The 17,201-nt window shown below is 41.2% G+C and overlaps 1 protein-coding gene across 2 annotated transcripts in view; it reads right to left on the bottom strand.

Moving 5' to 3' along the window:
• Positions 1 to 4,510: 4,510 nt before the first annotated feature.
• LHFPL3 (LHFPL tetraspan subfamily member 3) overlaps positions 4,511 to 17,201 on the bottom strand; it is a 566,970-nt gene continuing 554,279 nt past the window's right edge. The window contains exon 3 of one of the 2 annotated variants that reach the window (XM_023192547.2): positions 4,511 to 6,883. In XM_023192547.2, the coding sequence (XP_023048315.1) occupies positions 6,855 to 6,883 (29 nt within the window). In that variant the 3' untranslated portion in view covers positions 4,511 to 6,854. The remainder of the gene's footprint in view (positions 6,884 to 17,201) is intronic. The other variant, XM_023192548.2, reaches the window with a different exon arrangement.

Here is a 17,201-nt window from a genome sequence, read left to right as displayed (position 1 = left end):
CAAACTCCTGGCCTCAAGTGATCCACCTGCCTTGGCCTCCCAAAGTGCTGGGATTACAAGCCTGAGCCACTGCGCCTGGCAATGTTTGGTAGAAATTGTCTTAGGGTTGGGCGTGGTGGCTCAGGCTTGTAATCCCAGCATTTTGGGAGGCCGAGGCGGGCAGATCACTTGAGGTCAGGGGTTCGAGACCAGCCTGGCCAACATGGCAAAACCCCGTCTCTACTAAAAATGCAAAAAAATTAGCCTGGTGTGATGGCAGGTGCCTGTAATCCCAGTTACTTAGGAGGCTGAGGCAGGAGAATCATCGCTTGAACCGGGGAAGCAGAGGTTGCAGTGAGCCAAGATCACGCCACTGCACTCCAGCCTGGGCGACAAGAGCGAGACTCCACCTGAAAAAAAAAAAAAAAAAAAGAAATTGTTTCTTAGGTAAAGTATAATTTTCCATATTTTAAATTTTGTAATAGTAAAAAATAAAATCATAGATGAGTTTTAAGTTTATGTTTATGAATGATTGTTCTGCATTTATCGGATAATCGTATTTTTTTTTCTCTTTTGGTTTGTTAATGTGGTGACTTACATAAATATATTTTAAAATGCTCTTTTTATTAGGTACAGGGTTTTCTGTAGTTTTCCTTTTTCAAACTGTCCTTGTCTGCTTATGTTACTACCCTAAAAAATGAGTTGTGGAAGCATTGTTTCTTTCTATGCTCTGGACAGTTTTGTGTTAGATTTAAATAATCAATTCATTGAAATTTGACAGTTGTTTTCTTTGTGAGAGATTAGCCATTTAAAAAAATTGAGATACCATACATATAAAGCACACAGATTTTCACAGAAGAAATATTAAAACAAGATTTGATATGTGGCATTTTTATTATTTATCAAAAGGTATGGCAATTTTGTATGCTGCTAAATTAAGCTTAATTGAATTGTTCAAACCTTTTCTATGTTTGTTAAGTATTTTTGCTTTCTTGATCTGTCAATAATTTGCAAGAGATACATTAACATCTCCCATCATGACAATGGGTTTATCTATTTCTCCTTGTGATTCTTTCATTTTTGCTTTGTATATTTTGAAGCTATCTTATTAAATACAAAACAGCTTAGAAATTTAATATTTTCTGGGTGAGTTGAAACTTTCATTTTTTTGGAAGGACTGTTTTGTTCCCTAAAAATGTTTAAAGAAGTTTTTGGATCTGCTATTAATATAGCTTTCATTTGATTAGTATTTCCAAGGTGTATCTTTTTCTGTTTTTTTATTTTCAATTTTTTTTGGTCTTTGTGTTTTAAGTATCTCTTGTAAACAGTTTATAGATGGAATTTTAAAAATCCAGTCTCACAATTTCTCTTTTAAATGACAACTTTAATATACTTCTATTGATTGTGTTATCTAGTTTGGATTTATTTCTTTTGTCTTACATTATGCCTAGAGCTCCCGGGCTCAAGCCATCTCCTGCCTCAGTCTCCAAGTAGCCAGGACCACAGGCATGCACCCTGAGGTATGCCATTTCTCATTGGTGGTTGTTATGGTAGTTTATCTGTCTTTTCCCTGTATTTTTACTGACATGTCTTACTTTATGTTTATCTTGCTTGATGTCTATTGTGCTTCCTATATATGTGGTTTCATATCTTTTATCATTTTTGAAAAATTTTCAGACATTTTCTATTCAAATATTGCCTTTCCCTTATTCTGTCTATTTCTCCTGTTGGAACTCTGGTTAGATGTCTGTGTCTTCTCTGTTGTTTAACCTCTTTGTCATTTTCCAACCCCTTGGCTTTTTGTATTGTATTCTGTGTAATTTCTTTAGATCTATCTACTAGTTCATCCGTTTGTAATTTACACATTGTACTTTAAATTTCAATGATTATAGTTTTAATTTCTAAGACTTAAAAAATTCTCCTTCTAATCTATCTGGTTATATCTAATGTACTCTTTATTGTATTCATTATTTTAGACGCTGTCTTTATTTCCTTAACATGTAAAACATGATTACTTTATATTGTGTATCTGGTAATTCCACTATCTAAAATCTGTGGGGTAATACATCGCCTGTTAGTTGTATCTGCTCATTATCGCTTATGGTTTATTGTATATTTAGTAATTTTAAAATTGCAATTGCATACCTTGTTGAGCTTAATCGGTGAGAGTTATGTTAGAGATGCTTTCCTCTAGACAACGTATGCTTGTATCTGCCTGGTATCAGGGGCCCTAAAAAGCTCTTTAATTTCTTGGTTTGGGGTTTCTTTGACCATATGGAGAGTGTAAGTCTGAATTCCATACTTGATGGGGGCAGGCATCTGATAAATTTCAAGGGGTCATTATTATTTTTCCATCTAGAGCCAGTGTGGAGATAGTGTTCTTGGTAGATTTCTTTTGCTAGCATCAGGATTTTTCCTAGGCCACGCTTGCCTAGGATGTAGCCATCTTCAAGCATCCTGCTTTAGGATGTGAATGTCAAATTTAACTCACCTACTTCCAGTGGCTCACGGCTTAATCTTCCATTCCCTACTTTGTTATACAGATTTACCTTCAGGCAAGCCCAGTTTTTGCCTTTGCTTACATTTCACATTTAGTTTTCAGGTCACTCCACTTCTTTTTTGAAATGCATTTGGAATTTCTCTTACTTTCTTGCAATGTAAGCTGTGTGTTAAAAATAAACTTATTGTAATTTATCTAAGATTTAATAGTATGGCATAAGAAAGGCTTTTTAGAGGCTGGGCTCAGTGGCTCACGCCTGTAATCCCAGCACTATGAGAGGCCGAGGTGGGTGGATAACAAGGTCAGGAGTTCAAGACCAGCCTGGCCAACATGGTGAAACCCTGTCTCTACTAAAAATACAAAAATTAGCTGGGCATGGTGGTGCGGAGGTTGCAGTTAGCCAAGATTGCCCCCACTGCACTCCATCTAGCCTGGGTGACAGAGCAAGACTCCCTCTTAAAAAAAAAAAAATAAAACAAAACAAAAACAAAAGGCTTTTTAGAGTATCTAGTTTATACTGCTAGATGCGGAAACCAAAAGTAATCTTTTAGAAATGTGAAATAGTTTACATCACTCTTCTGCTTAAGATCCTTCAGTGGCTTTTTCTCACACTTAAAATGTACAAACAATCCTGGCCTACAAAGCCCAGAGCTGGTCCCTAGCTTAGCCCACGTGGCTCCCCACTCTGCCACCTTGCCGTTCCCAGTCTGGCATGCCTTCTGCTTTTTTTTGGCTTTTAAACGTTTGTTCAGGTCTCACTCTAAATGCCACCTTTTCATGGAGGCCTTACCTGATTCCTCTCTCCATTTCTCTATCAATCACCCTGTTTTAATTCTCTTTAGGGCACCTGTTATTAGCTGACATTTTCCTGTCTATTGTGTGTCTTCCCCTACTAGAACATAAGACCTATGAAAGGCAAGCAGGGTTTTGTGTGATTCACCACTATCTTCTCAGAGTTTAGAGCAGTTCTTGGCACATAGTAGGAACTCAATATATATTTGTTAAATCATTAGAGCTGAGCATTGACTACTTATTCCCTTGAGACAGGACCTAGGCTCTTCAGTGCTCCACAGTTCCTACTACTTCCTTTTAAAAATTTATTTAAAAAATTATTATTATTTTTTTATTTTCGGAGAAAGGATCTCACTATATTGCCTAGGCTGGTCTCAAACTCCTGGACGCAAGTGATGCATCCACCTCGGCCTCCCAAAGTGCTGGGATTATAGGCCACTGTGCCAGGCCAGTTCCCACTATGCCCTATTATCTCCCCAGCTGAGCCTGCTTTGTGAACTTATTGGCCCTTGTATGCATTTGAATTTTCAATCTCTGCTCACAAATGTCACTCTAAGTGTCTTCGGGATCTTCAGAGCAGACACTTCGTTTTATGTTTCTTTTCTTCCTTCAGTGTCTTGCGTATAGTAGGAGGGGAAGGAATGAACATTCATTGAATATCCCCTACCTACCTGTCAAGCACAACAACACTATAGTTTAATTGACATCCTTACAACAATGCTATGGAGCTGAGTGATATTATTTATATCTCTTTTACCAATGAGGACACTGAGGCTTAGAGTTGTTCAGAGTCATATAGTAAACCAAGGATCAGGGATTGGAACCCACCCAGACAACATATACCCAGTATGAAGGGTTGTTGCTTCATATACCCAGTATGAAGGGTTGCTCATGTGCGAGGAACAGTTGGTTGTTTTCAATTTGCAAAGGGGAGATTGGGCAATTGGATATTGCAGGTCAAGTTTTACTTGAGTAGTCCAGCTGTTTATTTAGTTATCAATTCCATTCCACTGAGTGTATGGAGAATTAGCTGGAGATATTCCTACATTTGGCTAGGAGAGGCTTTGGAGATGTTAACCATGCCTTCTACACGAGAGTCCTGCTGTTGACAGATATGCAATCCAGCAGCGGGGAGATTTTCTGAGATAGTTACTTCAATGGAACCATCAGCTGTCACCGGATCACTGGACAAAGACAGAAACTGAATACACCACATATGTACCACACCACCAAAAATTCTTTTAAGTAACAAAATCTTATTTTTATTTTTATTTTTTTACAGAAATTCAGATATTCCAACAAATTTCTTTACATTTCCTGGACCTTAAAAAAATTACACACAACTTTTGGACACAATACAACAGAACAGAATGAGAAAGGGAGTCACTTTTTTTGTTTTTTTTTTAAAAAGATAAAAACCTACTTCTTATATTTAATTAACATTTAGTGATTTACATATGTATTACCTATATACAAATGGTACATCGTCAATGACCCATCTTCAGAGCACTGTGATATGCTAAATTACACTTAGGTTTTATGGCAAAAACTTTTTTAAAACATTCGCATGTGGATAGGAAGTACTTTCTTAGTTTTGTTTACACCACTGTTAGTGATGTAGGACTCCTGATGGAATTTGTAGTTTGCATGGATTAGAGAAAGCCAATACCTTTTGTTTTTATTGTAGATAAAGTAGACAGGTACCTCCCTTCAAATAAAATATGAATTATTGAAAAGTTGTGTGTAATTAAATGTAGTAAGTAGGGTGTTATGGTTGCGGTAGGGAGCTAATACTTAAAGCAACAAATAATCCTCAGAATGATTAATACTTTAGTTGTAGATACTAAGTATTCCCTTAATTTGGTTCTTTAGAAAAGCCACATCTTTGTGAATTGGGTTTTACTCCTTTGAGCATACCTGTTATATGCTTTTAGCCATTTGAAACATAACGCCATTTATGTTTCATGCCATTTATGGTGAAAAGATGGCCTGCACCAGAAACATTTGGCTAAAATAGGAATGTGGTCCTAACAGAGAGAGGGTAAGAGAAGTGAACCCTGATCTGTATCACTTCTTGTGTTATCCTCCATCTGATGTTCTAGCGATATATACTGATTTGTTCTTAATTTTGAATATATGAATAAAAGCATTCTACATGTCCATGTTTTCTGCTCAGGAATAGAACATGGTTTGGCTTCCACTAAGTACCCTTCCACAAGTACATTTTAGCTTGTGGTCATTCTCAGGTAATGGGTGATTTCAATGTTAAATATTTCTTTGTTGTTGGATATTGGCGGGATATGTGGTGAGGGTGGTGACAGGGGAAGGCTGGGAGCAAATGGTTGCTGAAGTCAACTGGTTAGTTGTTAACTCCTTCCAGATGTCAGCCAACTAAAATGAATCTGAGTACTTTTGAAATCAACATTAGTAAACAAAAAGGTAACTTATTCCTACCGAGTTTTTTTCAGCCTGTATAAGTATATAGTCATTTATTTCTAAGGCTATTAAATTATGATTTATTTTGTTAGTACCACTTACTATTATTTAGAAATATCTTTAATGGAATGATTTCTAAAAAATAAAAATGAGTGCCCATCAGTAAGGAAAATAGAAGATATGAATTTCTGACAACATGTATGGCAAAGAAATAGGAAAAACATAGGAGATATTTTAGATACCTATTTATAAAGTATATTAAATTCCTACGCATGTACTAGGGAGAATTAGAAAAAATGTATTTATTTGATAGTAGCCTATAATATTACATGTGAGCATCCAAGGTGAAAATGAACTTTTTCTATATTTTTCAGAGTTCCTTGATGCTGTTTCCTGAAAGATAGGGAAATCTATGTTGCTTGGGAACCTATGATGTAAAGATGTACTTCCTGTAATGTACAGCTTAATGGAGTAATAGTATATGGCATAAACGCTCTCTCAGTAATGACTTGTATGGACAGATTAAACAATACAGACTTGGTAAAAAGTTTGAAGCATTATGTCTCTTAATAACTGAGTGGTTGTAGCTGATTACACAGTGAAGTAAATGAATAGTAGAGATGAAGAATCAAAGGTCACGGCTCCTATGAAAACATTCAGAGTCATTTTCTAATGACTTCCTCAATAAATGACACTTGATCAGCCTCTTGGCTAATGAGATAGGAATAATTTAGAACTAACTGCCTTTTTAAAAATTCTGTTGAAAGGTTAAAGCTTTTTGTTTTCAGTTTGATTTAAAAAGGACAGTTTACAAACCTCAGTACGTATATATTTTACATGTTAACTCTAGAGCATTTATATTCCTCTTCCTGTAATATATTTCCTGAATGATTTTTCATGAATGTTTTCTGATCTTATCCAATGACAGTTTCCAATGAGCTGGTGTTTAATCCGTGATCACCTCTTTCCAGAAAATCACTCCCATCTCTGCTGATCTAGATTTAGAAAGTGCGTTGACAAATGAATGTTCCATTCTTGTTCATATTCATCTCTATACTCTGATCTCTCTCAGGCGTATTCCTTCTTGATGTTGATGTACAAAAGCTGTTATTCGATTTGTTTAGCTGTTATTCGATTTGTTTTGTGCTCATTCTAGAGAATATTGGCTTAGCAGAACTGCAGAAATGGGAAGGAAGAGAAAGAAAAAGGGTGGGGGAAGAGAAAAAAATACATCATTTTCTGTCTGCAAGATTTTTGTGCATAGTATTTGTCATGGAAAAACTATACCAATGAATGGTTCAAATGCATTTTGCATTTGTTACCAAACAATACTGAAAAGTTTGAGATTTCTGTTCCATTCAACCCACAGTACAGTCTTCCCAGCAAGAAGAACATGCATATTCCCTCCATCTGGGTCAAGATTAACAGGCTGCTTTGAAGGAGCAAGGAAAAATGTGGACAGTTCCCAAGATACTGACTTTCCTGCTCAGCATGGGAAAATGTGTCACTTGAGTGTTTTCCTTTTCTTTCCAAGTTTTATTTATTTTGAACTCAATATTATAGCAGCTACAAAAGAAATTATTATAAAGATTAATCACCCACAATTCAATCACTTCGACACAAATTTTCCTCCTATATTTCTTTCCATTCCTTATCAAAATGTGCAATTATTTTATACAATTGTAATTACAGTATAGATGACACTTTAAACATTTTAACATTACATTAAAGACAATTTTCTACATTTCCACTGTCCATATCATCAGTATAAGTTTCTTTTTTATTTATTTACTTAATTTATAATATAGAGACAGGGTTTCGCCATGTTGCCCAGGCTGATCTCAAACTCCTGAGCTAAAGTGATCCACCTTCCTCAGCCTCCCAGGGTATTGGGATGACAGGTGTGAGCTACTGTGCCCCACCACCAGCATGACTTTTCAATGGCCGTGTAATATTCTGCTTCATTCTCGTTCCTTCCCACTCTATGCTCAATATTCCATTCGCAACTGTTTCACTATTGTCAAACATATAGGTAGGTTTCTGATTTATTATTATAAATATGAATATCTTTTATATAAAGATCTATTTATATTTTAAAATGTTTCTTGACTGGGCGTTATGGCTCACACTTGTAATCCCAGCATTTTGGGAAGCTGAGATGGGAGGATCTTTTGAGCTCAGGAGTTTGAAATCAGCTTGTAGTCATCATAGAGAAACCCCATCTCTACAAAACACACAAAAATTAGCCGAGTGTGGTGGTGCGCCTGTAGTCCCAGCTACTCAAGGGGCTGACCTGGGAGGATCGCTTGAGCCTGGGAGGTCGAGGTTGTGGTGAGCCACAGTGCAGATTGCGCCACTGCACTCCAGCCTGGGTGACAGAGTGTAGATCGCACCACTGCCCTCCAGCCTGGGTGACAGAGTAAGACCCTCCCTGTCACACACAAAAAAATTTGTTTCTTTTGGATGAATTCTCAGGGGATAATTACTTTTCCTTTTATCCAACAGATTAAGGACTGATCCTGTATCAACATAACTAGACCTCATACAGTATGATTAACCCTATTCTTTGAATGATTTTCATAGATTTTTGTCACTGTGAACCAGGGCTTAAGGGTATCTTACATATCAGGAAGTTGGGTAAATACACCTAGCTGGTCACGGTGTGGCATATTTGGGCCAAAAGGAAACAGCCTGTTAGGCTTTGCATCACAGAGCACTTTATTTTTTATTTATTTATTTTTAGTTTTATTTACTTTTGAGATGGAGTCTCACTGTCACCCAGGCCAGAGTGCAGTGGAATGATCTTGGTTCACTGCAACCTCTGCCTCCCAGGTTTAAGCGATTCTCCTACCTCAGCCTCTCGAGTAGCTGGGATTACAGGCACGTGCCACCACACCTGGCTGATTTTTGTATTTTTGGTAGAGACAGGGTTTTACCATGTTGGCCAGGCTGGTCTCGAACTCCTGACCTCAAGTGGTCTACCCGCCTCGACCTACCAAAGTGCTGGGATTATAGGCATGAGCCACTGTGCACGGCCGAGGTTTTGCATCACAAAGCACTTCAAAACACACGGTAAGATATGGTTTCTGAATGTGTGCTAGAGAATCCTCTGGATCATTCTGTTGTTGCTTTTGGTATGTTCCCCGTTATTTTTCAACACACTTAAAAATATCGTATCCACATTATGATCTTAATGAACTTCTCTCAGCAAGAGAACTCACGGTTACTTTAATGTACCCAGACTACACAGAGGATAATTGAAATATGATTATGTCGTAATGATGATTAGTTTATAATGATTATCTGAGATTGAGTCATGCTGGCAGAAGCCCTACGGAAAGGAATACTTTCTTTAGATATTATTAAAAGCAAAACAATCAACTACTGTGGAAAGCAGTTTGGAAATTTCTCCAAGAACTTAAAACAGAACTATCATTCATCCCAGCAATCCCATTAGTGGATATATGCCCAAAGGAAAATAAATCCTTCTACCAAAAAGACACATGCACTCATATGTTTGTTGCAGCACTATTAATAATAGCAAAGACATGGGATCAACCTAGGTGCCCATCAGTAGTGGACTGGATAAAGAAAATGTGGTACATATACACCATGGAATACTATGTGGCCATTAAAAAAATTGGCTGGGCACTGTGGCTCATGCCTGTAAATCCCAGCACTTTGGGAGGCCAAGGTGGGCGGATAATCTGAGGTCAGGAGTTTGAAACCAGCCTGGTCAACATGGCGAAAACGCATCTCTACTAAAAATACAAAAATTAGCTAGGCATGGTGGCAGGCACCTATAGTTCCAGCTACTAAGGAGGCTGAGGCAGGAGAATCACTTGGACCCGGGAGGCAGCGGTTGCAGTGAGCCGAGATCACACCACTGCACTCCAGCCTGGGTGACAGAGCAAGACTGTCTCCAAAAAAAAAAAAAAAAAAAGTATAAGTAGAGGGATGAATAGGGAGACTACAGAGGGCCATCTATGTGGGGCAGGGGAAAAGGGGGGCAGGAGGGTAGTCCTCATTTTCTTGAGGTTCTTAAGTAAGTACATGCCTAATTTCATAATAGAAAATCCTGCTTTGGTGTGAATCATTTGTTGGCATCCATGAACCAGAGACTCCCTGTTTCTCTCTCCTTGGTGCTAAGCTGCCTGGTTTGACTTCATGACATCACAGGATGAAGGAAAAGTATGAGATTGCCAAAAAGGAAGTACATATATCTAAGGCTGCATCCCAGGCAGGGTGAGACCTGTTCTCAGTGGGCTGGGAAGGGAGCAGTGAGTTTTGAAAGGGCTTTAGATCAGACCCCAGGGCAGTGACACCCATACCTGCGGGAAGAAGCAGGGAAAAGGAAGCCTCCGGCAGGGTAGACGTCTCTCTGGGAAGATCCTGAGCTCTTACAGGAAGGGAACATCTGTGACCAGTTTCACAAAACTTTCTCCTTCATCATCTGGGCCCATAGCCTGGGACCTGACCAGAACAGGTCATTCATCAACAACCTTTCTTGAATCTGCTCTGGTCTTAGGTCACCTGTGGCCTTCATATGGCCAAATCCCTCATTAGATTCCTTGCTGTAATCTTTTTTTTTTTTTTTGAGACGGAGTCTCACTCTGTCGCCCAGGCTGGAGTGCAGTGGCATTATCTTGGCTCACTGCAACTTCTGCCTCCCGGGTTCAAGCGATTCTCCTATCTCAGCTTCCCGAGTAGCTGGGATTACAGGCGCATGCCACCAAGCCCAGCCAATTCTTTATTTTTTTATTTTATTTTTATTTTTTTTGAGACGGAGTCTCGCTCTGTCACCTGGGCTGGAGTGCAGTGGCCGGATCTCAGCTCACTACAAGCTCCGCCTCCCGGGTTTACGCCATTCTCCTGCCTCAGCCTCCTGAGTAGCTGGGACTATAGGCGCCCGCCACCTCGCCCGGCTAGTTTTTTTGTATTTTTTAGTAGAGACGGGGTTTCACCGTGTTAGCCAGGATGGTCTCGATCTCCTGACCTTGTGATCCGCCCGTCTCGGCCTCCCAAAGTGCTGGGATTACAGGCTTGAGCCACCGCGCCCGGCCTAATTCTTTATTTTTAATAGAGATGGGGTTTCACCATGTTGGCCAGGCTGGTCCCGAACTCCTGAGCTCAGGTGATCCGCCCACCTCAGCCTCCCAAAGTGCTGGGATAACAGGAGCCTCCCAAAGTGCTGGGATAACAGGGATAACAGCCTCCCAAAGTGCTGGGATAACAGTGGCTTGAGCCACTGCGCCCGGCCTAATCTCACTATTGATTGTCAGTCCTTCATTCCTAAAGCTCTCTTCTTCTTCTCCCTCCTCTTCCTCTTCCTCTTCTTTTTGAGACAGGGTCTTGCTCTGTGACTCAGGCTTCTTGACTATAGTGGCATGATCGTAGCTCACTGCAGCCTCTACCACCTCCAGGCTCAAATGATCCTCCCACCTCAGCCTCCCACATAACTGGGACCACAGGCACGTGTTACCATGCCCAGCTAATTTAAAATTTTTTTTGTAGAGATGGGGTCTCATTATGTTGCCCAGGCTGGTCTCAAACTCCTGGACTCAAGCGATCCTCCCACTTGGCCTCCTGAAGTGTTGGGATTACAAGCATGAGCCACTGCGCCTGGCCATTAAAGGTTTCTTCTTTGTTGAGTATTGTCAACCCTGGGACTGTGTACTTCTGACCCACAGTATCTGTGGTGGGCAGGGAGCTGAGAGTTAGTGGGAAAATGAAAGTGTGAAGCCAGTGAGCCAGGCCTGGAATAGGGAGAGGCAAGCGAGTGCTTAGGGTATAAAATTTAAGGAGCTCACTTGCAGGGTCATGCAAGTGTGAGGTGAGTGCTTCTTTAAAACTTGCAGGGCCAGTCACGGTGGCTCATGCTTGTAATCCCAGCACTTTGGGAGCCTAAGGTGGCAGGATCGCTTGACCCAGGAGTTCAAGACAGCCTTGGCAACAAAACGAGATGCTGTTTCTACAAAATATAAAAAAGAAATTAGCCAGGTATGATGGTGCACACCAGTGGTCCCAGCTACTTGAGAGGTTTAGGTGGGAGGATCGTTTGAGACCAGGAGGTCAAGGCTGCAGTGAGCCATGAATGCACTACTGCATTCCAGACTGGGTGACAGAGCGAGACCCTTTCTCAAAAAACAAACAAAAACCAAAAAGCTTGCCCCCTTAGGTACCTAGCTTGCCTCACCCTAATCCCAGCCTTGCCCATGAGTGCACGCTGCTCATCAGAAGGCCTGCTGGGCATGTTTGCTTGGATTTGAGTTACTTAGACACTGCCACCAGAGCATTTTTTTTCTTCCTACCGCATGACACCACCATGCAACAGAAACCCCAGGGCATGCATAAGTTCTGCAGACTCTTAGGCTGAATAATAACAACCAGTGGTGATCAGAATACAACCACTTCCCACAGAGTATCAGGAAAACACTTTGTTGAGGGAGTAAAATTAGAATGTTATTAGAACTACTTAGATAGTGTGCACAATGAAGAGTTCTCCACCTGAAGGCTTGGCAAGGGCTAGCTCTTCAAACAGATTTGTGAAAAACGAGTAAGTGGAAGGAAATAAAAGTCAGAATTTTCCTCTCCAGATGTGGCCATCACTTCTTCAGTCTTAAGACCGTGAGACACCAGGACAATTTGCAGAACTTGGTGGAAGCATCAGTGTGGTGTAATTGCCACTTCTTGAAACATTCTGCTCTTTTAAAAACTTTGCTAACATTTCCCATGCACCGTGGATGTTGCCTATCAGGGGAGGTAATTTAAAAGATGTCACATTCTCTCAGGTTTGTACAGAGCAGGAATGAATAGATAAGTCATTCAATGCTGTTTTGGATCTTTGTTCAGTCAGGTTTGTCCTTGTAACATGTCATGGGCTCGGAGTTGCCCATGTTACATTTCCAAAGGGCTCTTTGCAAATCCTTTTCAAAGCTGTCATTTGAATCACTGCTCATGAGCGCAGCATTTATAATGGCCCCATTGTCCAGGCTATCTAAATGCTACTTGGCTGAATTTTCTATGTGTTTACAGATGTTGAAATGTCTCCTGTGGTTGGTTCCTGCTCGTTGTTCCTATCTGACTTTTTTTTTTTTTTTTTTTTTTGAGACGGAGTCTCCCCCGCGCTGGAGTGCAGTGGCCGGATCTCAGCTCACTGCAAGCTCCGCCTCCGGGGTTTACACCATTCTCCTGCCTCAGCCTCCCGAGTAGCTGGGACTACAGGCGCCCCCCACCTCGCCCGGCTAGTTTTTTGTATTTTTTAGTAGAGACGGGGTTTCACCGTGTTAGCCAGGATGGTCTCGATCTCCTGACCTCGTGATCCGCCCGTCTCGGCCTCCCAAAGCGCTGGGATTACAGGCTTGAGCCACTGCGCCCGGCCCCTATCTGACATTTTTAATTAGGGTCTGGAGCCCCCACAGTCGGGAGAGCTGGGAAGCAGGCACTGAGTGAGAAAAATCTTTGGAGGGAGCAGTCAGGCTTTGGGCAGAATGGCTACCTAAATCTTTGTTGTAAAAATGAGTAAAGGAGGAATTCCAGGCCATTTTTTTCTCATTGTTGGAACAAGCTTTGTCGTTCTCCCCAACTCTATTGTTTCAAACGGCACCTACTTTTTTTTTTTGTTTGTTTTGAGACGGAGTCTTGCTCTGCAGTCCAGGCTGGAGTGCATTGGCGCGATCTCGGCTCACTGCAAGCTCCGCCTTCCCGGGTTCACGCCATTCTCCTGCCTCAGCCTACGAGTAGCTGGGACTGCAGGCGCGCACCACCACGCCCGGCTAATTTTTTGCATTTTTAGTAGAGACAGGGTTTCACCGTGTTAGCCAGGATTGTCTCGATCTCCTGACCTCGTGATCCGCCCGCCTTGGCCTCCCAAAGTGCTGGGATTACAGGTGTGAGCCACCGTGCCCGGCCTCGGCACCTACTTCTAACAGGGACTTCTGCTACTCTTCATCTCTGAGAGATGGAGTACAGTCTCCCAGAAAGAATATCTCATCATCAGTGTCCTCAGGTGCTCTCTGCATCATGAGCCCCACAGTGTGTGTGGCAGATTAAAGATGACTGCAGATTCTTTGACATTCCTCCATGGAGAGGTGGGGTCTATGCTCCCTTTCCCTTGAATCTGGGCTTTAAGAGTCCTGGCACTTTCTTTCCTTCTTTCTGGTAAAAAAAAAAAAAAAAAAAAAAAGCCAACATAATAACACTTACTATCTTAGCAGCTTTTAAGTGTACAGTTCAGTAGTGTTAAGTATATTTACATTGTTGTAAAACAGGTCTCCAGAACTTTTTCATTTTGCAAAACTAAAATGTTATACCTGTTGAACAGCTCCCCACTCCCCACTTCTCTCCTTTTTTTGTTTCCAGACAGAGTCTAGCTTTGTCACCCAGGCTGGAGTACAGTGTTGCAATCCAATCTCTGCTCACCACAACCTCTGCCTCCCAGGCTCAAGCAATCCTCACACCTTAGCCTCCCGAGTAGCTGGGAGTACAGACATGAGCCATCATGCCCAGCTAATTTTTGTATTTTTTGTAGAGATGGGGTTTCACATGTTGCCCAGGCTGGTCTTGAACTCCTGGGCTCAAGTGATCCACCCACTTCATCTTTCCCCAGTCCTGGGATTACAGGCCACAGTGTGGCCACTTTTCCTTTTTCTAGCCCCCAGTAACCACTATTTTACTTTCTGATTCTATGAATTTGACTATTTTAGGTACCTCATACTAGTGGAATAACATAGTATATAGCTTTTTGTGATTAGCTTATTTCACTTTGCCTAATGTCCTCAAGGTTCACTCATGTAGCATTTGACAGAATTTCCTTCTTTTTATGGCTAGATAATATTCCATTGTGTGTATGTCTATATCACATTTTTTAAATCCATTCATCCATTGATGGATACTGGGTTGCTTCTACCTCTTGGCTATTGTGAATAATGGTGTAGTCAACATGGGTATGCAAATATCTTTGAGATTCTGTTTTCAGTTCTTTTGGATATACACTATACCTGGAAGTGGGACTGCTGCATTGTATGGTAGTTCTATTTTTAATTATTTCAGGAACCCCCCCATACTATTTTCCATAGAGGTTGTACCATCTTACAATCCCACCAGCAGTGCGCAAGGGTTTCAATTTCCTCATATTTCACCAGTACTTGTAATTTTCTGTTTAGGTTTTTTTTTTTTTTGAGACGGAGTTTCGCTCTTGTTGCCCAGGCTGGAGTGCAATGGCATGATCTCGGCTCACTGCAACCTCTACCTCCCAGGTTCAAGTGATTCTCCTGCCTCAGCCTCCCGAGTAGCTGGGATTACAGGCATGCACCACCACACCTGGCTAATTTTGTATTTTTAGTAGAGATGGGGTTTCTCCATGTTGGTCAGGCTGGTCTCGAACTCCCGACCTCAGGTGATCCACCCACCTCGGCCTCTCAAAGTGCTGGGGTTACAGGTGTGAGCCACTGCACCCAGTCTTCTGTTTTTTTTTTTTTTTTTGTCTTGTTTTTTAATAGGACCCATTATAAGGGGTGTGAGGTGATATCTCATTGTGGTTTTGACATGCATTTCTTTGATAATTAGTGATGTTAAGGATCTTTTGAATGCTAGCAGTTTCTGATTCCCCTGGTGGAGTGACCCCATGGAGAGGCCTTGGTAATATTATACATGGAGGGGGAGAGGAGGCCAGCTGAGCTCAGCTTTCCAGCCATCCCTGCTAAGGGGCCTGCATGTGAGTGAGCCATCTTGGACCCTCCAGATCACCCAGCCACCAGCTGAATGCCACCAAGTTACTCTAGTTGATGGTACATGGAGCAGAAGAATTGCCCAGCTGAAGTCTCCCCAGATTCCTGATCCACACAATTGTGAAATATAATAAAAATTGTTGTTTTAATCCATTAGGTTTCTGGATAATTTGTTTTGCAGTAATAGGTAACTGACCAGTGGACAAATGTCCTTTTTTTGACAGTGGTTTAGATTTGCTGTATTAAATATACTGTAATGACATGTATGGTTGGACAGTTGACACAATGCTCACAGGTCAGAAAGAGAGCCACCATCATTGACTCATTGTTTTCTTCCTGACGTGCAACTTCTAGAGGAGCAATACCCGAACCTCTAACCTCTACTTTCTGGTCTACACATATTCTCCGGGCAATCGTTGGTATGTCCCTCAAGTGGTCTAACTGCTGGGGGTTCGGATCTGTACTGAACATAAATGCACGTTCACACTATACTTTTGGGCTGAATGGTTGTTAACTGATCAAAATTAGTTTTATAGATTATTATAGCTTTGTAGATAAATTTGTTGTGGTTGTTTGTAATTGGCCAGTGGATTGGTGAAGACTTAGGTCTTTACTTGTATGCCACCCTCCCAGTCATCAATCCACCCTCTCTGACCCTGTACTGCATATGACGCTGGAAGACAGCTGGACAGGAGGCTACACCCCAGTTACCAGCCCTAAATATATTCTCTAATGCCTTCTTATGCTAACCAAAAGGACTACACTAGTATAATACTTTTTTTCTCAGACTTATAATTTAGTTTGCAGCTAAATTTTTAGTTGCTCACAGCCAAGCTTTCTAAACAGGCTATACATGTGACTCTGTCTGCTTGGTGGCACCTATAGTGTCACTGACATGTGCTGAGGAAGGAGATAGGGACGGGGGAGAAAGAAAAGAAAGACAAAAGTGTTGTCATCTTTGACTCTTTCAGGACCAGTGACTGGGTTTTTGAACAGAAAGCAAGATGCAAAGTAGAAATAACTTACTCCCAAAGACTCTCACCACCCTCTTTGTCATAGCTCATTTTGGTTTCTTTCTATCATATTACCATTTATTTGCTTCATAGTGCTACTTATGATCTATAATTATCTCATGTATCTTTGTTTTCTGTTCTTCTCCCACGCCAGAATGTGAGTTCCATGCCATCAAAACCTCCTCTATATTGCTCACTCCTGCACCCCCAGCTCCTAGCTAAGTGCTTGATTTATGTCAGGTGATCATTAAACACTTGCTGAACAAATGGAAGAGATATGAAATAAAATAATATCTTCGGCCGGGCATGGTGGCTCACACCTGTAATCCCAGCACTTTGGGAGGCCATGGCAGTGGATCATTTGAGGCCAGGAGCTTGAGACTCGCCTGGCCAACACGGTGAAACCCTGTGGCTACTAAAAATACAAAAATTAGCTGGGTGTGGTAGTGCATGCCTGTAATCCCAGCTACTAGGGAGGCTGAGGCAGGAGAATTGCCTGAACCCAGAGGCAGAAGTTGCAGTGAACTAAGATCTCACCACTGCAATCCAGCTTGGGAGACAGAGTGAGATGCCGTCAAAAAAACCAAAAAGTATCTTCATCTTCTCACTAATAATAATCCACTAGGTCAGTGCTTCTCAAACTTCAATATGCATAAGATTCATCTGTGTATCTTGTTAAAAATGCAGATTTTGATTCAGTAGGTCTTCTGGGGTAGAGCCTGAGTGCATGCATTTCTTTATTTTTTCTTTCTT

The sequence above is a fragment of the Piliocolobus tephrosceles genome, chromosome 8 (genome assembly GCF_002776525.5).
Source record: "Piliocolobus tephrosceles isolate RC106 chromosome 8, ASM277652v3, whole genome shotgun sequence".
In the NCBI taxonomy this organism is placed as follows: domain Eukaryota; kingdom Metazoa; phylum Chordata; class Mammalia; order Primates; family Cercopithecidae; genus Piliocolobus; species Piliocolobus tephrosceles.
The sequence above is the reverse complement of the archived record's forward strand: the minus strand, read 5'-3'. Positions and strand labels throughout refer to the sequence as shown.